Source organism: Pleurodeles waltl, chromosome 4_2 (genome assembly GCF_031143425.1).
Source record: "Pleurodeles waltl isolate 20211129_DDA chromosome 4_2, aPleWal1.hap1.20221129, whole genome shotgun sequence".
NCBI lineage: Eukaryota > Metazoa > Chordata > Amphibia > Caudata > Salamandridae > Pleurodeles > Pleurodeles waltl.
The window spans coordinates 72,109,104-72,130,187 of record NC_090443.1 but is presented as its reverse complement, the minus strand read 5'-3'; the positions used below and the strand labels follow the sequence as shown (position 1 = coordinate 72,130,187).

Sequence of the window (21,084 nt, the reverse complement as noted above, 5' to 3'; positions counted from 1 at the left end):
TACCTGCGTTGTCGGAGGGCAGACCAGGGGGGTTTTGAGGAGTACTGGAGGGGCCCCAAGTAGGCACACAAACCACACCATAAGTGGCACGGGCGGTTGGGTGCAGTGTGCAAACAGGGCGTCGGGTTCTCAATCGAACTCTATGGAGGGACAACGGGGTCACTTAGGTGCTGCAGCCAGGGCTGCAGACAGGGCACAGGGGGGCCTCTCGGACAAGCAACAGACTGGGCAAGGGTGAGGGCCGCATGCTGGTTGTTCCTGTACCAGTGGTCGGTTTCTCACGGGCCTGCAGGTGCAGTGCTTCTCCAGGCGTCGGATATCTTCGTCCCAGGCAGTCGCGGTCAGGGGGGTCCTTGGGATTCCCTCTACAGGTGTCGTCGTGGGGGTGCAGAGAGGTCAGCCCAGGCTGGACACGTCGTCTGAGTTGCATGGGAGTCCTCTCTGGATAGTTGGTTCCTCTGGACATGGGCCGGGAGCGTCGGGTGCAGAGTAGTGGAGACTCACGGTTCTGGAGTGAGGTGGGAGTCCCTTTAAAGATGGATGTCTTTTCTCCTGGTTGGGCAGAGCCACTGCCTACTGGAGTTCTTGGTCTTCGTGATGGAGGCAGTCCCCTGGAGGCTTTTCAGGGGTCGCTGGTCCTGTAGAATGTGTCACTTTCCGGTTGCAGGGTTTTTGAAGCAGGAGACAGGCTGGTAGGGCTGGGGCCAAGTCAGCTGTCATCTCCTTTTCTTCTCTGCAAGATTTTCAGCTCAGCAGTCCTTCTCATGAGGTCGTCTGGAATCTGACTAGCTTGGTTCAGGGAGCCCTTTAATACAATATTTAGGGGCATTTTTAGGGATCAGAGGGCAGTTGCCAATTGTGACTGTCCCGGAGGGTGGCTACACCCTCCTTGTGCTCACTCCCTTTGGGGAGGGGAGCACATTCCTATCTCTACTGGCCCTGATCCTCTAAACCAAGATGGAGGATTCTGCAAGGAGGGGGTCACTTCAGCTCTGGACACATTAGGGGTGGTCCTGGCTGAGGTGGTGACTCCTCCTTGTTTTTCCTAATTATTCCTCTGGACTTGCTGCCAAAAGTGGGGGCTTTGTCCGGGGGCTGGGCAGCTCTACTAGCTGGACTGCCGTGAGGCATTGTAACACGAAGCCTGAGCCTTTGAGGCTCACCGCTAGGTGTTACAGTTCCTGTAAGGGGGAGGTGGGACGCATCTCCACCCAGTGCAGGCTTTGTTTCTGGCCCCAGAGAGCACAAAGGCTCTCACTCTATGGGGTCAGAAACCCGTCTCTCAGTGGCAGGCTGGCACAGACCAGTCAGTCCTGCACTGAAGGATTGGGTAAAATACAGAGGCATCTCTAATATGCCCTCTGTGTGCATTTTTTAATAAATCCAACACTGGTATCAAACTTCTCAGAATAATAAACCCACACTGATGCCTAACTTCCCAGTATTCAATGTAGCCATTATGGAACTGTGGAGTTCATTTTGACAAACTCCCAGACCATATATTTAATGTGGCCACACTGTACTTACAATGTCTAAGAACTGACTTAGACACTGCAGGGGCATATTGCTTATGCAGCTATGCCCTTACCTGTGGTATAGTGCACCCTGCCTTACGGCTTTAAGGCCTACCAGAGGGGTGACTTACTTATGCCACTGGCAGTGTTTTGTGTGCATGGCACCCTGAGGGGGGGGTGCTATGTCGACTTTGCCTTTCTCTCCCCACCAACACACACAATCTGCAATGGCAGTGTGCATGTGTTAGGTGAGGGGTCCCTTAGGGTGGCACAACACATGCTGCAGCCCTTAGGGACTTCCCTGGTCACAGGGCCCTTGTTATCAATGGTACCTTTTACAAGGGACTTAAATGTGTACCAGGGGTGTGCCAATTGTGGAAACAATGGTACTTTTTTTTTTAAATCAAAGAACACTGGTGCTGGGGCCTGATTAGCAGGGTCCCAGCACACACTCAGTCAAGTCAGCATCAAAATCAGGCAAAAAGTGTGGGGGGGGGGGGAACTGCAACAAGGAGCCGTTTTCCTACATGTATTGAAAACCGCCCCCGAGATAAGGTTGTTATTGAAGAGGTTGGAGATGGGATTTGAGATAATAGATTGTAAATCCCAGAGTGTGTAGGAGATTGATTGTGAATTGAGTGCGATGTTGACTTTGCTGTAAGATGATGGCTTTGATAAGCCAGTCATCCAAGTAAGGGAAGACATGAATGTGTTGTCGCCCGAGGTGTGCGGCAACTACTGTGAGACATTTGGTGAATACTCTGGAAGTGGTTGTGACCCTAAAAGTAAAACCTTGAACTGGTAATGTTTTCCTGCAACCATAAATCTGAGTTGTTTGTGGTGTGCTGAATGGATGGGAATGTGAAAGTGTCTTTTAGATCTAATGCTGTCATGAACTCACCTTGCTGGAGAAGGAGAATGACATCCTGAAGAGTGACCATATGGAAATGCTCATAGAATGTAGTGGTTTAACGGTCTGAGATCTTGAATTGCTCTGAGTTAAGCATCTTTTTTGGTTATAAGAAAGTACAGGGAGTATAGTCCTAGAGCTTGATGTTTTAATAGAACTGCCTCTCTGGCTCCTTTGAGGAGAAGAGATGGCACTTCCTCAATTGAGAAGAGTGAGATGTTCTTGTGAAAGTCTCTGAGTGCAAAGAGGTATGTTTGGGGGAGTGGAAATGAGCTCCAGACAGTAACCATTTTGGATAAGTAAAAAAATCCACTGGTCGGTGGTGGTATCGGACAATTTGGGCAAACATGTTAAGTCTTCCCCCAAACAGGAGAGGTGTGTGGCTGGGGAAGTGGGAGGCAGTCATTGTTTGGCAGTGGAGGCAGAGCCAATAGAGATGGATGACTTTCCTCTGCTTCTGGTATTGTTTCCTCTATAGGAACCTCTATAAAAACCTCCGTATAGGATTGAGAGGTGGCCTTGGTTTGCATGGAAGACTGGTCTGTAAAGGATGACCTAAACCCTCTTTTGAAAACCGGGTGACAAAAAAGTACTACAGTGTGTAGCTTTGGCGGTTTCATTATCTTTATTGATTTTTTCTAGAGTAGTCTCGACTTGTGGGCCAAACATGTGCTCTTTATCGAAAGGCATGTTCAACACTGCCTGTTGTACCTCTGGCTTAAACCCTTAACACCTGAGCTAAACATGTCTTCTTAAAATTATGCTGCTATTAATGCTGCATACAGCAGTATCAGTAGCATTCAACACACAACAAATATAATTAATTGTAATAGTTTGTCCTTCTGGCACAATTCCGCAACCCCTTTTACGAAGCGCCTCAGGGAGATACTAAAGGAGCTCCTCTATGGCATCCGAATGCGCCCTGTCATATCATGCTAGCAACACATGTGGGTTAGCAATACACCAGTAATTGGCTGCCTTAGCTTTCACATGCTGCATTTAACTTTTACTTTCCTTCTCAGGAGGTGGTGTGTGTCCTGTAAATTGACTATTGGCCCTTTTGCGGGCACTTGACGTAACAACAGAATCAGGAGGAATCTGAGCCTTTATGAATAAAGGGTCTGTAGGTGCAGCCTTATATTTTTTATCAATTCGGGGAGTGATAATGCATGCTCTTACTGACTCCTTATAAAGATCTCATCAGCGTGCTGGAGCATGCCTGGGAGCATGGGAAGGAACTGACTTTCTTTATGTGTTGTAGCAAGGGTGTCAAATAGAAAGTCTTCCTCTATCGGAGCAGTCTGCATTCGGGTATTATTAAATGCTGCTGCCCTAGCTATAACTTGCTGATGAGGTGATGGTCTAGCTGGGGGGAGATCCGGATCATTAGGTGTAATAAGATACTGATCCTATGCGCTCCACGGATCTGGGTCATCTAACATGTTACCTAGGTCATGAGACCCATGTGGCGGTGAGTTTGCTGGTGTAAATCCTAAGGTGGGGGATGTGTTGGTGGAGAAAGAGCTGGAGGTGAAGGGGATTGAGGAGAAGGCTGAGGAAAAGATGGAGCCTTATCTTTGGTGGCCTTTTCTATAGGCAGAGAGGTATCAAGCACCTCTTGAAAAGTCAATTTTCTCTTTAAAGGAACGGGGTGATGTCATGATATGACCTGTTCCCTCCTGAATATGAAGTCGGCGCTGCCAAGCGTCCATTACTTCGAGAATTGGCCCCACCAGTGAAGGGGTGGTCGAAGACTGTTCAGAATCCACAGGAGTGGTAGGTGTCTTTAACTTTTCCGCTCCGAGGTCTTTGATCGGTGTGTCAGTGTCGGCACCAAAACGGAGGACGACAATTTTTTGATCAGTACTGAAGCACCATGTGCACTTGGTCAAGTTGGTGCCGAGGATGAGCTACCAGAGGCTGAGGTCAATACCCAAGATTTTCCTATGGCTTTTTTTGGTGCCGAGCTAAAGGGAGAGGCATCCAAAGTGGTTTCTCGGCTCCGACCATGGCTGGAAAGCAGTGGCAGACCGGTGACCTCTTTGGATGTAGCTTTTACAGTCTTTGTCAGGCTGCAGGGGTCTTTGTACTCATGGTCTGCGGCAACTGCAATGGCTGGCTCTCGCTATCTGACTGAACGTCTGAGTTTGAGACTTGGATCGAGAAAGCCTCTTCTCCCTCCGGCTCCTCCTTTGCGTGTTTGTCCCCGAAGATGTCTGGTGTGTTTTCTGGAGGCCAAGACACCCTTTCCAGTTGACAACTTCTTCTGTCTCCAAGCATCTTCTTCGTCAGAAAGGATCGACATGTGTTGCAGGTTTGCTCCTTGTGGTTGGGGGGAGAGACACAAATTAAACACCTGGTGTTGACTGGTGTAGGGGTATTTGGAATGACATCAAGGGCAAAAGCGAAATAGAGTTCATCAGGTCTGCATAGCCAGATGCCAAGTGGAGGATGTAGGCCTGAAGAGGGGCGCGGACGCCCTGAAAGGCAGGGAGTCGGATCAGATTTCGAACCGAGGACAGAATATGAGAAAGAAAACGTGATTAAAACAGTACCATTGGTGAAAGGAAGACGGAGAGATCATTTTTTGGATGGTATTAAGCCGAGAACTCTGAGTGAGAGGAACACACATCCGAGCCTGACGGCGGGGAGAAAAAACAATCTAACAAAGGGCTCGGTGCCCATGCGCAGTATCACCGGGAGGAGGAGTCACTCGATCCTGTGATTCGAAAAAGGTTCTTAGAAGAAAAACAAGTTGTACCACTCCAAACCCAACATTTTATGCACATCCTGTGTATCTTCAGCCACACATGCCATTGAACAGAAAGGAACTGATGCTGTCGCACAGGAGTAGCATTATATGTGTCCCAACATCACTTTTAGGGCAAGACTGACTCGATGCACAGCTACATGGACCACCTTCCCGGCAAGCAAGGGAATTGCTGAGAAAAAAAATTGCCAGACCCACTCTGGCGATTGGGGGTATTCACAAGGTGAGGAATGTGCAGTTAGAATTATCCTTGGGGTCGGTGTGGAGCACTTACCCTAAGTGGGGGGCGTACGCTGTGTTGAACAATAACTTATGATTTAAAAACACCTGCTGCAGAGCTCCCTGGGCCTCCAGCTTTCATGCTGCAACAAACATTTCAGCATGAAAGCTCTTGTGATTAATGTTCCTGCTAGTGAGAGAGACTGGAGTTTTGTCTGGTAGCAGTTTGGACTCACTATAAAGAAGTACAGAGGGTTAATATGCCTGCTGCAATTAACAGATCTGCATTTCATGAGAACAGCTGATTGGGTTAGTAAGGCCAGCCTTTACCAGTGCTTTAAAACAAATGAAATGTTTGTGAGAGAAGAGCTATGGAAAGATGAGCGGCACCTTTGCCGGGTGGTAGTGAGAGAATCAGAGACGAGGTCACAGGGTGAATGGTCACTAAAAAAGATTTCGCACCATGCATCACCCTATCTTTGCACCTATTACTCTAGAAAACTTCCCCAGCACAAAAAAGGCAGCGTTTTGGTGCCATCCTAGATAGGGCCATAATCAATTATTCTTTAGTGACAGAAATCTTCAAGAGAAATCAGAACAACACACATTAAACCTATGGACATGTGTCTTGGATCCTTTTGACACATACTACTACTGACCAATACCAAATCTTCCTTTTGTAAGGCAAAATGACTTAAAGATCTATTTTCAAACAAATATCTGCTTTTATTTCCACACAACCTACTGACAGCAAAATTATTTTTGCACGTGCCATGGCACAGCAGCAACATTATTAGCACTGTGGGATGATGAAAAAACTTGTTGACTCAAATAGAGTAACAGCACTTCTCTTGCTTGATACCATGTCAGCCTTTAACGAAGTTCGTAACCCCATGGTTCTCAAGATTTTGGACCAAGTGTACAATCCCCATTCACAAACTAAAGACTTGCATAAAATTTGTATATACAAATTTATTTTACAATGAGAACTAAATAATAAAAGGCCAAATTGCAAACTGTCCATTCACAAGCGGTCAAAAAACATCCAATTAAGCAGTTCATAATTTGTGACCGGCTGCGATTACCTTTAAATGAAGGGGTGAAGGTCTGCAAGGGCTGCACTTGCATTCCCAAACTTGAAACCTTTTTAAACAATTCACATACAATAAAAACAAAGGTTTTGCTTAAAATATATTTCCCATATGTGAAGACATCAGGAGGAAAAGGCAGTGGGTCTTCCTGACCGCCGCCTTTTCACCCTGAGGCAGCCAATACTGTTCTCAAGGGAAAAGTTGTCCCATTAGGAAAGATTTCCCTTTTTTAAATAAGTACTTCCTCAATTTAGGGCTGTTAGCTAATTAATGTGATGTGTCCACAATTGTGGTCACAATCCATTGATACAATCCTTTCAGAAGCGCAAAAAGGATGGGGATGCCCTTTGCATACCACCTTCTAGTTGTGATTTGGAAAGGGTTGAAAAGGCCCTTTTAACCCCTATGTTTCTTTGGACGAGCTGGTCTCGCCCTCGGTCACGGGTCCCAGCATGTCCTACACCAGGCCCACGGGGGGAGCGCTAGCGCTCCACACGTGGGCCTCCCACCCACACCCCTCCGTCAGGGATGGAATGGGAATCGTTTCCCCTTCCACCCCCCCCCAATCCCCCTCCCCAAGTTACATCTGAAGACGTCAGCACGCAATTGCGTGCTGACCTCCGGTCACCACCCATCGCGCTGGAAGCATGATTCCAGCGCGATGCGGAAGAGAAATGCTAAGCATTTCTCTACGGCTCGGGAGGAGGGGACAGGCAGAGACACTGAAAGAAAGAAAAAGCTTTTCCTTTCTTTCGATGTCATTCTGAGCATTTCTGCTTCCCGATCGTGATGCCATCGGGCAGCAGAAATGCCCACTAGACACCAAGGCGTTTTTTTTTATTTTTTAATATACATATAAAGGGGAGCGATCCTTTGGGCAAGGGGCGCTCCCCTGGGGGCCATTTTATTATTAGGCCTTTTCTGGGTGGGCAGAGCCGGCAGGTACCTATATAGATTAGGCTGATCTGCCCCCAGGGGGGCAGAAGCCACTAGACACCAGGGATTTTTTTTTTGTTTAATGTGATAAGGGGAGTGACCCCTTAGGCAAGGGTCGCTCCCCCGGGATGGTGAAATTATTTTAGGTCATTTCTGCCCCCAAGGGGGGCAGATTGGCCTATTTTTTGTAAGGCTCATCTGTCCCCCAAAAAAAAGAGGGTGGGGGGTATGGCCCTCACCCCAAATAAATGGGGACAAAATTGTTCTGCCCACCGGTGGGAGGATGGGCAATTGCCACTGATTCACTTGCCGGGTTGGGGAGGGGGTTTAGGCAGGCAGGCAGAAAGCCTACTAGATGCCAGGGAAATTTTTTAAAAAATAGTGGGCTGGTGGATACAAACCAGTATGGGCATGGTAATGCCCCCACCCCAACTGAAGGGGGTAACAGTCTTTCAGCTCTCCCATGCACACTAAAACATATTATCCCACAGCAAGCAAGAGGACATTCGATTATTATGGGTTTTGGTTTTACATTTGGGCCATGAGAGCTTGGCTAACTCTCAAAATCGTCCCACTTGGAATGGTGAGGGTTGCACTTTTTGGACTTTGGGACGCTGTCATGTAGAAAAATCCACAAGACCTAGACACATCTGAAAACTAAACATCTGGGTGGGTCCAGGGTGATGTGCTTCACATGCAGCCTGCACCATTTTCTTACCCATAATGGCCTGTAAACCTCAAATTTTGCTGTAAATCACAAATTTTTCCCACATTTTTTGTGATGGAACTTTCCGGAATCTGCAGCAATCCAAGAAGTTCCTACCATCCAGCATTGTTGCATCTATACCGATAATAATTCTGCCCCACTTGCCAGCCAAAAAATATTTTTTTTCAAACTGCCCTTTTAGATCCGCTTTGGTTCCCCCTCAATTTCGACATGGTTTTGGCTCTTCCCTGTCACAGGCACTTGGCCCACCTACACAAGTGAGGTATCATTTTTATCGGAAAACAAAGGGGAACGTTGGGGGGCAGGAAATATGTCCCGGTGCGGTGACCCACACAGAAATGTGGCAAAAATGCAATTTTTTTGCTAAATTTGAGGTTTGCTGAGGATTCTGGGTAAGAAAACACTGGGGGATCCACGCAAGTCACACCGCCCTGGACTCCCTCGGGTGTCTAAGTTTTCAGAAATGTCTGGGTATGGTAGGTTTCCCTGTATGGCTGCTGAGCCCAGGACCAAAAACACAGGTGCCCCCCGCAAAAACAGGTAGTTTTGTATTTGATAATTTTGATGTGTCCATGTTGTGTTTTGGGACATTTCCTGTCCCAGGCACTAGGCCAACCCACACAAGTGAGGTACCATTTTTATCGGAAGACTTTGGGGAACGCTGGGTAGAAAGAAATTTGTGGCTCCTCTCAGATTCCAGAACTTTCTGTCACCGAAATGTGGGGAAAAAGCGTTTTTGGCCAAATTTTGAGGTTTGCAAAGGATTCTGGGTAACAGAGCCTGGTGAGAGCCCCACAAATCACCCCATAGTTGATTCCCTTAGGTATCTAGTTTTCAAAAATGCACAAGTTTGGTAGGTTTTCCTAGGTACCGGCTGAGCTGGAGATCAAAATCCACAGCTAGTCACTTTCCGAAAAACACATCAGTTTTCAATGTAAAAATGTGATGTGTCCATGTTGCGTTTCCTGTCGAGGGCATTAGGCCAACCCACGCAAGTGAGGTACCATTTTTACTGGGAGACTTGGGGGAACACAGAATAGCAAACAAGTGTTACTGCCCCTTGTCTTTCTCTAATTTTTTTCCTTCCAAATGTAAGACAGTGTGTAAAAAAGACATCTATTTGAGAAGTGCCCTGTTATTCACGTGCTAGTATGGGCACCCATTTCTGTCAGTAACTGGGAGGAGGCTAAAAGCACAAAATATAGTAAAAATGGGGTATGTCCCAGTAAAATGCAAAACTTGTATTGAAAAATATGGTTTTCAGATTCAAGTCTGCCTGCTCCTGAAAGCTGGGAAGATGGTGGTCTTAGCACCACAAACGCTTTGTTGCAATTTTCAGGGGAAAACCACAAGCCTTGTTCTGCAACCCTATTTCCCCTTTTTTTTTTTTTTAACGAAATTATTGCTGTGTTTTGGCCAATTTGTTGGTCTCCTTCAGGGGAACCCACAAAGTCTGGGTATCTCTAGAATCCCTAGGATGTGGGGAAAAAAGGACACAAATTTGGCGTGGGTAGCTTATGTGAACAAAAAGTTATGAGGGCCTAAGCGAGAACTGCCCCAAATAGCCAAAAAAAGACCTGGCACCTGAGGGGGGAAGGGCCTGGCAGCAAAGGGGTTAAGAGTCAGAAAGCCTTTTCTAATTAGTAAAAGGGATTTTATTCAAGCCCTTGATTTTATTCAAGCCCTTTTGATGTTGCAAACCTTGCAATGTTGTCAATCGCAGGGCTTGCTATTGCAAAATGTCTTTGTAGATCTGACCCTTCGTGAATTAGGAATTCAAGAACAGTCTTAAAATAGATTACATCATACATCGCTGACAGCATGCTAAACACAATACTTTTCCCCTTAGCAACTCAGTCATTAAATTTCACAGCTGGCGTACTTAGGGCTTAATCACTGCCCCTCTCCTGTGCAACAACGACATTAGTGGACTACCTGACTGGATATCATCCTTTAGAAGCAAATCATTCTAAAGCTTGAAAGATAAACTGAGCTTGACTCTGGTACCATTAGGAAATGTCAACATGCCATCAAATCACTTGACGTCTGGTAACCACCTAGTCCATAGAAGGTTGGCACCCTTTAATTTTAGGGGTGACATTTTGCATAGTCCACTGATTTTTAGAAAATGTTTTCAAAGCTAAAACAGTCTCAAAGAGACTAGGGGAAGCTCTGGATCTGCATCTGGTGCATGGGAAGAAAGAAAACGGTGTCAGTCAGGGGTGGAGCTTATATGAGACTCGGCACAGCACTTCCAGAAAGGAACAATGCCACCCTATAGCACGCTGGTGCACTGCTGAAAATGTTCTAGATCCAGTCTGATGACTGAGGAATATTCAAAAGACGAGGAATCTGTGGTTAGAAGCATATATCAGAAACATGGTCTCAGCAGCAATCGGAAAAACTAGCCCTACACTGTCGCATTTATCCTAAGTTTTATGTTTTTAAGTACCATCACTTGGCCCTCATAATTAGAAACGTTAACTCTTCAAATTATGAACTGTAGCATGAATTGTAATGCAGACATTTTAATGGTATTGATATAAATAGTTTATTTGCACTGAGAAATACAACTTTTACTTATGTGCTCACAAAAGGACAGCTACACATTATTGAAATGTATATAGTTCACACCACATACTAACTGTTCTCTTCGTTCGTTTAATAAGACAAAGTGGTATAAACCATCTAAATTGAGAGTGAAAACACAGACACACATCTGTATGAGTAGCAACAAGAAGAAACATGGAAACTGAATAATTCTCTACAATCTCAGCAGATTTCTTATCCACCACAAAACATACTGGAGAATTGCACACAAAATTATTTTGACAAACAAAATTTGGATACATATTGGTGCTACCAATGATATGTGTGCAGACTCCAGTGCAACACTTAACTCACCTTGTGCTGACAGAGAAGCGGACAGTGGTTCGTAGCACTAATGGCCTCTTACAAGGGAAAGTCATGCAGGGCTGGTCCTCAACCACAAAGGCCCTAAAGGAAAAGGGGAAAATTAACTTTTGTTTGACGATTACTTATTTGAGATCTCACATCATGTGAGTCACATCTACTAAATAGTGATTTCGAACAGAAATTAGTAATATCAGTTTCTCACAGAGATAAACAGGATTTTTTTCACGGACTTCATCTGCAAACGGATTGGAGATTACAGAACCTTATACGAGAACAAGAGTCCCCAAATAAACTGTCAAATAAGCGATAACGGGGTAAACAGGCAAACATGGTTATTTGTTTTCAGCGCGTTTGCCCTCAGTATTCTTTGCTAATTTACACTTTACTGATCTGAGGTCTCCCTAACAGACTAAATGATTTCAGTTTGGTTACCCTGTTTACAGCTCAGATTGCTCAGAAATGCTTTTTAGATAGTGCTAGAATATCTGAGACACCTTCCCCTTTATAGTAAATTAGCAGACGAGTTATTTGTGCACAGAAATTATTAGAGTTAATGCAGCACTTTTATACTGCGGCAACAAGAAAACAGTATGGTCCTGCTAAGAATCAGAATATGCAAGATACCCCGGAAGCACTGCAGGGCTACAAATGTTAACAGTGTGGTGCGGATGTACACAAGGCTGCATTCGGTTAGCTCAGCTTTTAAAGATGCAAGTGATGTATATCATGTTCCAACTGAGGGCCAGGTTGTTGTGTTGAATAATTCTGGAAAACAAAACTTTCTCTCACGATGAGGGTGACATGGCATGAATTTAATTCATTCTTCTACCGCCTAGCTGGGTAGCCCAGACCCTTTGAGCTCTGTGAATGGTAAGGCCTGATATTTGTATGTTAAAAAAATCTGTCTGTAGTTGTATAAAAACATCAAGTGCATCCTCTGTCTCATGCTTCACAACAGGTTTGGGGTGGTCCTCTTTTTTTCAGTTATCCTTTCCAGGCTTCTCTCCATACACATCCTTTATGTAGTGATGCTTATCACAGCAGCGTAGGACAAAAAGGGTGGGTCTCACCTAAAGGCCTCCTTCACCTTGCAGACATACAATCTGCCCCTACCCCTTACTATTTGCTAAAGGTCAGTGCTTCAGGAAGCCTAATCAGTAGCACTTTGCTAACAAAGCCATCTTTGTATTGTTCAAGGAGGCCCAGTCACCAACTGTCACACCTCATTGGGCGGGTCTCCGGGCGGGTCTCCACCCTCCAGCCACAGAAATGCAGGAAACACTTTTCTACCGTCTAGGGAAGCTGATCACATAGCATTATCTTCACACGTAAGAAAAATTTTACTTACTCAGTAAGCATACTTTTGTGGCATTTAGTGCTGTAGATTCACATGATCTACATAGTTCTGCACCTAGTGTTGGGTCCGGAAGGTTGCAAGTTGTTTTTATTCTAAAAGTCTTTTGAGTCATGAGGTGTAGTGACGACTCCTCTTGCTGGCAATGCGCATGGTCCTCGACTCCATCTTCAGATTGTTTTCTCGCAGGCGGTTGTGAATGGAGTGTAGTGTAAAGATAAGCAAGAGAAATGACCATGCACGCAAATGTTTATTAAGAAACTGTAATAACTACAGATGTCTGGGGAGGCGGGTGTGAGTATGTGACTCTACAGCACTACATGCCACAAACAGATGTTTACTGGATAAGTAAAATTTTCCATTTGATGGAATGTGTGGCTGTAGATACACAAGCTCTGCAGTGCCTCATGAGAAGCAGTGGCTAACCTGTAGGCATTACAGTACTTTGAAAAAGAGAACATAACACTGCCTGACCTACACTGGCTTGCTGGCGTGCTAGAACATCCACACAATAGTGTTCAGTGAAAGTGTGTGGTGTTGACCATGTAGCTGCCTTACAAATGTCAGCTATAGGTATGTTACCTAGACATTCCATAGATGCACCTTTTTTGATTGTTGAGTGAGCTCTAGGAGTAAACAGTAGTGATCTCTTGGCTTTTGCATAACAAGTTTGTATACATTTAACAATCCATCTTGCTATAATGGATTTACCTATAGGGTTACCTTTCTGAGGTGGCGAAAAAGCAAGAAAAAGTTGTTTTGTCTTCCTAAAGGTTTTAGTTCTATCAATAAGGAACATAAGCGCTCTTTTCACATCTAACATGTGGAAGGCTATTTTAGCAACTGAATCAGGTTGTGGGCAAAAACGGGCAATTATTAGTCTGGTTGCGATAACACTGAGATACTACTTTTAGTAGAAATTTTGTGTTGGTATGAAGAAGCACTTTATATATCTCGAGAAAGGGTTCTTGCAAGGTTAATGCCTGGAGCTAACTTACGAGTCTTAAGGAAGTGATTGCAACAAAAAAGGCCACCTTCCACGAAAGAAATTGCAGAAGGCATGAATGTAGTGGTTCAGCAGGTGGCAACATAAGTCTAGTGAGTACCACATTAAGGTTCCAAGACGGCATTGGGGGTAATCTTGGTGGTATCACCCTTTTAAGCCCTTCTTTAAAGGCCTTTATTACAGGGATCTTCAAAAGAGAAGACCGTTGAAAGTTTAATTTTTGCAAATGGGGAAGATAGAAAATAGTATTTTGTACCGACACTTGGAAAGGATTCCAGTTTTTAGAAATGATATAGTGAACAAAGTGTTTCCACTTTGTTGCAAAACAAGCTCTAGTGGTAGGTCTGCGTGCTTTTTAAAGAATGTCCATACATTCTTGAGGTAGATTTAAATACCCAAATTCTAAGAGTTCAGGAGCCAAATTGCACGATTCATCTCTTTGGGATTTGGGGAAACTTCTCGTACGACACTACCGATAGGTCCAGCAGGGTAGTAAACCATGATTGTCTTGTCCATGTGGGTGCCACTAGAATTAGTGTGAGAGAAGTTTGCCTAAGTTTCTGAAGCACATAGAGAAGGAGAAGGAGAGGTGGAAAAGTGTAGGCAAATATTCCAGACCGGTTCATCCATAGGACAATGCCCCTGAGACTGAGGGTGTGGGAACCTGGAGGCAAAGTTTTGGCATTTTTCTTTGTTGTGAACTGATCTATGTCTGAAAATCCCCACTTTTGGAAATAGGGTTGAAGGACTCTGGGGTGGAGTTCCCACTCCTGGACTTGTTGTTGCATCCTGCTGAGGAGATCGGCAAAATTGTTGTGCGATCCTGGGAAAGGATGTGCAAGGTGAAACAACAGTAATAAGTGTGCTCCACCCACATTTTTGCAGATAGAACATGGTTGTCATGTTGTCTGCATGAATAAGGACTACTTTGTTGATGAGATGTGTAGGAAAGTCCTCCTTTTTGCCCTGGTTACCCCCAAACTTTTTGAAAAGATACTGGTGATTACTGACTTTTGGCTGTGCCCTGGGTACTGCTTACCAGTCCCAGGGCCAGTGCTCTGTGTAAAGTGGATATGCAAATTAGGCTAATTATAATTGGTAATATTAACCTACCTATAAGTCCCTAGTATATGGTAGGACATGTAGGTTTAGAGACCCCCAGCATAAGTAGTGCCCCCATAGATGCACTGCTGAGTTGCCCAGTGTCAGTTTAATTTAAAAGCAGCCAGCAAGGCAGGCCTGCCTTTAAAGTTACATGCAAATTCGACTGTGGAATTAAAAGTACTTCCAAAGTCTTAAACTACCTTATTTATACATATACGTCACCCCTAAGGTGTGCCCTATGTGCCCCTAGGGCTGGGTGCCATGTAACTATAAGCAGGACCTCATAAAATAGTTTTATAAGCCCTGGTGAGGTAAAACAGCCAAATTCGTTTTTCCCTCATTGTAGTGAATGACCTCTATAGGCTAAAATAGGGGATACTTTATTTTAATTTATAAAGTCCCCTAAGTGTCAGATACCATACGTTTGGTATCAAATTAATTGTTATAATAAATCCCACAACTTACAATTGTTGGATTTAATATAACTTGTTCAGGTAAAGAGTTTTAAACTCTACCTAAAAAGTTGCCAACTTCAGCCCTGTAGTGCTCTGCTCGGCCAGCCTCTCGCAGCCTGGCCAGGCTGCCTTGATGAGGTGTGAAGTGGCCTGGGCTGAACACAAAGATGTGCGTGGTGGAGGAGATCTTCCCTCAGCAGATGGAAAAGCAGGAAGGGGGAGGGCTGCCAAACTGGTCTTCAAAGGCAGGGAAGGACATTTGGAACAACCCAGCACCTCCCTCACATCCTGCAACCCAGACAATTAGGTGTCTGCAACCAAGACAATTAGGTGCCCCCTTGATTAGATTAGGAGAGGGGTGTGTTTAGGATTTTTAGCCACACCAGTGGGTGGGCTCAGCCAGATGTAACCTCCAAAAATAATTTTCAGCCATGATGGATTTTTGAGGAATGTTGCTCCCTGGAACTGATTTTTGCCACACTTCCCAGGAAGTGGTTGTCACAGGGGGAAGGACCCTGCACCTGATTGGAGAACCAGGACCCCCCCTGTTTTTCACCCAGGAGCAAAGATAAAACTGGCAGACCTGCACCCACACCTCAGATCCCTACAAAGAAGAACTACAGGTAAAGAAGGACTGACCTTGCTGGACCCCTGACCTGGACACTGCATTCTGGAGGACTGCACCAGCTGCACACTTGGGCTTCACCACAAGAAGGACTTTGCCTGGCTTCATCTGGTTCAAGGAGGGACTCACTGTTTGCTACAGGTGGAAAATTGTTAACCAAAGTCCCCTGCACCAACTCCTGAAGAAACTGACCAGCTGACCACTGTCCAGAGGCCATTTTGGAGTTTGCGCCAGGTGCATTCTGGGAGCTGTAGTCCGCACCCTCAAAGAGAATCTCAAAGCTTCTGGAACCTTGGGGTGAGTTTGTGGACCTCAAAAGAACCTTAAAAGAACATCTTGGAGAAGATCCAGACGTTTGGAGAAGACTGGAGAACTTTTTGAAAAAAGCTCCATAAAGGGGCCGACCCGCTGCGGCAACTCTAGCTGGCTTGGCTCAACCGTGGCCTGGCCTGACCTGCAGGTTCATCCCGGTGAAGAAAATCTCAGAAAAAGTGACTACGTCTGAACGTAGAAAGTTGACCGGGACCTCCCAGGCAGTGTATCCGAAGAGGGCTCCAAGGACGTCGGATCAAGATACAGGTTTGCCCCGCTCAAGGGATTTTCGTCTCGAAAAATCATCTAAGTCCGAGGGTAAAAATTGTCCACTGAGGGCTCCCGCGACAGGTATCTGAGGAAGAGTTCCAGAAGGTCGGATTGGACTGGCGACTTAGTCGTTTTTCTGGAGATTTTCTTCAGCGGGATCAAGTCCTAAGGTAAACTTTTGACTGAGGCCTCCCACGGGCTGTAGTCGAGCAGGGCTCCATCGCGGTCAGCTTTAAACTTTGCCCGAGTGGAGGTGCGACCAGATTGGCACTATTCGTTTCTAAGAGCTAAAAAGCATGAATTCTTTAAAAATTCATATCTCCGGTTCCCTTTATCCGATTATATTCGTTTTGGTGTCATATTTAAAGCTAAAAATGTTTCCTATTTTTAATTAATTGGTTTTGGATTTTTAAACTGTTTAAATGCTTTATTTAATTACTGTTTTGTGATATTTGAATGCTTTACGCTTTGTCTCCTAAGTTAAGCCTTGTCGCTCGTTGCCAAGCTACCCAGGGTTGAGCTGGGTTTAATTTATTGAGCCCTAACTGGACCTAAGTGGAGGTTAGTGGCCTATTGCTAAGTGTAGGTACTTACCTGCCCTTACCAATAACCCATTTTCCAACAAGATGCATCACAAAACCTTTGAGGGCTAGCAGTTCCAGATATTTGATGTGCAAAAGTCTGTGTGTGTGATCGTAAAGACCCTGTATTGTGAGGTCTAGGAGATAAGCACCCCATCCTGTCTGGCAGGCATCCGTTATTAGAATGACTTGTGGAACAGAGTCCAGAAAATGCCACCTTTTTCTGCCATGGTAAAGAGCAAAAGGTGCAGTCATCTCCCAACACTAAATCCTCTAGGCGACTCTGTGGCTGAGACCATTGGCGTGATAGACATTCCTGCAACGGGAGCATGTGAAGACATGAATATCACGCTATTGCAATGCAGGAAGCCATCATTCCCAGAAATGTCATGATTAATTTCACTGTGACCCATTGATTGGGGTGGAAGTGAAAAAAGTTGTGCTTGAAAGTTTCGTACTCTTTGTGCATTTGGGTAAGCTATGCCTAGCTGTGTATTGATCATGGCCTCAAGGTAAGGCTGTACCTGAAGTGGGGTGAGATGCAATGTTTGAAAATGGATTATGATCCCTAACCGGTGAAGCATATCTACTATGGTTTGAATATGGCTAAGACATTGATTGAGAGAGCTGGCTTTGATAAGCCAGTCGTCTAGGTATAGGAGCACATGAACCTTCTGTCTGAAGAGGTGAGTTGCTAACACTGCTAGACATTTTGTGAACACTCTTGGTGCTGAGGTGACCCCGAATGGGAGCATTTGAATTGATATAGCTGCCCTTCTATGACAAGTCTGAGATATTTGCGACGAGCTGGGTGAATAGGATTATGGAAATAGGCATCTTTTAGATCTAGTGCAGATAGAAAGTCGCCCTCTTGTAGCAAGGGTAACTTATCTTGGAGTGTGACCATATGAAAATGTTTTAATATGATGTGATGGTTTAGGGGTCTGAGATCCAGAATGGGTCTAAATGAGCCATCTTTCTTGGGGATTAGAAAGTAAAGGGAATACACCCTTGTTCCTTGATGTTGAATAGGAACTGGTTATTTAGCTCTCTTTGCAAGTAGAGATTGAACTTCCTGTTTAAGGAGAGTGATGTGATCCTGTGAGAGTTTGTGAGTGCAAGGTGGGATATTTCGAGGTATGGAACTGAGTTCTAGACATTACCCATGCTGGATAATATCCAACACCCATTGATCTGTTGTGATTTGTTGTGTTTTGTAGAAAGAACTGAAGGCGCCCTCCTACAGGTATCTGGTATTTGGAGGATAGCCAGAGTGAGTCATTTTTTTAGAGACAGTGGCAGAGGCTCGAGGGGAGGTTGCTTTTCCTCTACCTCTGTAATTATTTCCTCTATAGGATCCTTTGTAGAATCCCCTGTGTGAGGATGTATATGGTTGACCCTTATTCTAGGATGAGGATGTTCCAGCTGAGGGAGGTTTAGAGGCTAGCTTGTATTGCGGCCTACGAAAAGCACCACGAGAGCTGGGAAGTTGGAGTGCTACCATGGATTTCATCATCTCATTGTCCTTGATTTTCTCTAAGGCCTGGTCTACTTGCGGGCCAAAAAGGTGTTCTTTTTCAAAAGGCACATTCAGAATTATTTGTTGCAACCCCTTGTTTGAAGCCATAAATGCACAGCCACGTATGTTGGCGTAGGAGGACAAAAGTATTCATACCTCTGGTTGTGGTATCAACCGAATCTAAGGCACAGCATATAGAGCTATTAGAAATTAGCTGACCTTCATTAACAATTTCTTGTCCATTTTTCCTATGTTCCTCTGGGAGGTATTGGAGTAACTGCTCCATATCGTCCCAGTGGGCTCTATCATACTTTGACAGGATTCGCTGCATGTTGGCAATACACCAGTGATTTGATGCTTGAGCAGCAACACTCTTGCCTGAGGCATTAATAAGTTTACTCTCATCATCAGAAGGTGGAGCATCATGCGCAGCTTGAGAGTTAACTCTTCCTAGCGTTAGTCAAAACCAAAAAATCTGCTGGAATCTGACTCCTGATGTAGATATGGCCTGAGTGGAGGACTTGTATTTCTTCTCCACTCTAGGAATAATAACCAGAGCTCTAGCTGGGTCTTGAAATATGTCATCTGCATGCTTTAACATTCCCTTAAGCATAGGGAGATATTGAATTGCCTTATGTGAGGCAGTTAGTGTTTCAAAGAGGAAATCATCCTCTATAGGATCTTTATGAAGAGACACTTGATGTTAAGTTGCTGTCCTCCCCACTAATTCCTGAAAAGAAGTAGTGTCGTCAGAGGGTGATGGTCTAGATGGATAAGCCTCTATGTCTGTATCCGTACAGGTATCCATGTCATACTGACACCAAGGGTCTATATCAGGGTGTAAGTGCTCCATGCAATCTCCTGCGTCTTGTGTACCATGAAGGGAATAGAGTGGGTCTTGTGGTAAAATGTTCAGGGGGTTGCTGTGAAAATGTTGCAGAGATGGAGAATTTGGTGGTGGTGTGGAGAATGGTGGAGGATATGAAAGGAGATCTGACTGACCCTCTTCTATCTCCTTATTCATTCTCCTTTGTTTGAATGGAGGTGTGGATTGTTCTAGAGCCTTCTCAAAAGTGAGTTGTCGCTTAGAAGGGGTAGAGTTAACAGTCCTCACCAACACCCTCCCTGTTTGTGGATGGATGTGAAGTTGCGATTCCTTGCCTTGAAGCTGTTTCATTTTATGTAGAAATGGCTCGTATGGTGATTTAGATTCCGAGGATGTTCTGGACTTTGGTTTTTTCGGCGCCGAAGCAGGTTTACATATCGGTGCTGAAGTTGTCGGAGCCGAGGTGGGCAGTCTTTTAAGTGCCGAAAGAGTCAGTGTTGAATGGGAGGTGAAAGGTCTCAGCACCGGAATCAATTGTGTTCGGCTCAGGGTGGAAGCAGATGCGTTTCAGTGCTGAGCCCTAGGGCGAGATATCTAAAAAGGTCTTTCGATGCCTGCCATCGCCAGAATGTAGTGGCGGCTCCATAGCCTTTGCTTCCAAAGTGATTAGTTTTTTGGTCATAGCAGGGGGTGATTTACTCACGATTTGTTGACCCAGGGGGATTTCCTGCATTTCCAGTGTCACTTCTCTCGGAGTCTGAGCAATGGATGGAAAAAGCTTCCTCCTCGACAGCTGAGGCCTTCTGGATCTCCTGCTCTGTGTCCAACATGGTGTCCTAGATACCAAAAAGGTTGGGCGTCCCCTCCATCTCCTGCCTCTGCATTTCTCAGAGACAAGCTCTTTTGTTACACAGAGTCTTCTTTGACCTGAAGGATTTACAATCTTCTTTCCTATGCTATGGCGAAAAGCAGAGGTCACAGACCTGATGTTGGTTGGTCCGAGGAAATTTGGAATGACACTTAGAACAGAAACTAAAAGGCATCTGTTCCATCAGTCTTGCATTCACCAAGGTGTAGGATGAAGAAAATGGCTGCCATAAGAGCGTGACCTTTAGGGCCGTGTTCAGAAGAGTTTGAACAGAACAATGGTTTCTTCAATCGTGGAGCGCAAAGGGACAAAGAAAACACGATTGGAAACAATAACAACGGGGTTGGAGAGGGTTTCCCAGAACGGAAGAGACTTATTACTATCTCAAACCAGAGCTCTGAGGAAACACAACAGGACCCGACAGTGAAAGAAAACAATCTGAATATGGAGTCGAGGACCATGCACATTGCCAGCAGGAGGAGGAGTCACTCTACCTCATGACTTGAAAGACTTTTCGAACACAAAAGAAAATTGCGACCTTCAAGACCCAACACTAGATGGTGGAAGTATGCAGAGCATGTGTATCTACAGCACACATGCCATCAAACAATGTAATTTCTACAGTCTTGCATCGTCAAATTGTATGCCATCTCTAAAAAGATCCTCCATATCCCTAAAATCTGGCATGAAACACTGACCTTTTGACTTAAAACATCTTATTGTCACCTCTCATTTTTTCTTTCAAATGGCTCTCTCTTTCCTTTCCATCCTCTGCCTGCCTTCTCTCCCTGAACACAAGTTATTCTGTCACATGTTTCACATGCATGTGTTTTGCTTTTCACTAATGAGCTGACAAAAATCTCTGGAATGCCCTTCTTAATCCAAAGAAGACATTCATTATTTCACTATGCGAGGCTCCAAAAGGAGATTAGCAAGTTGAAAGCACACGTTTAAAAATAGTCCTAGCAATGAAATGAAAATATACCAAAATGATTCTCCACTGCAATATAAACAGCAAATATATGTATCTATATTATAATGTAAAGCAAATAATGAATTAAAAATGTATCACTGTAGGGCC

The 21,084-nt window shown here is 44.9% G+C and overlaps 1 protein-coding gene across 2 annotated transcripts in view; it reads right to left on the bottom strand.

Moving 5' to 3' along the window:
- Nucleotides 1–21,084, bottom strand: part of STAT2 (signal transducer and activator of transcription 2) — a 482,775-nt gene that overhangs the window by 236,113 nt on the left and 225,578 nt on the right. For both annotated transcript variants that reach the window (XM_069230705.1, XM_069230706.1), the window contains exon 10: nt 11,072–11,164. In XM_069230705.1, the coding sequence (XP_069086806.1) occupies nt 11,072–11,164 (93 nt within the window). The remainder of the gene's footprint in view (nt 1–11,071; nt 11,165–21,084) is intronic.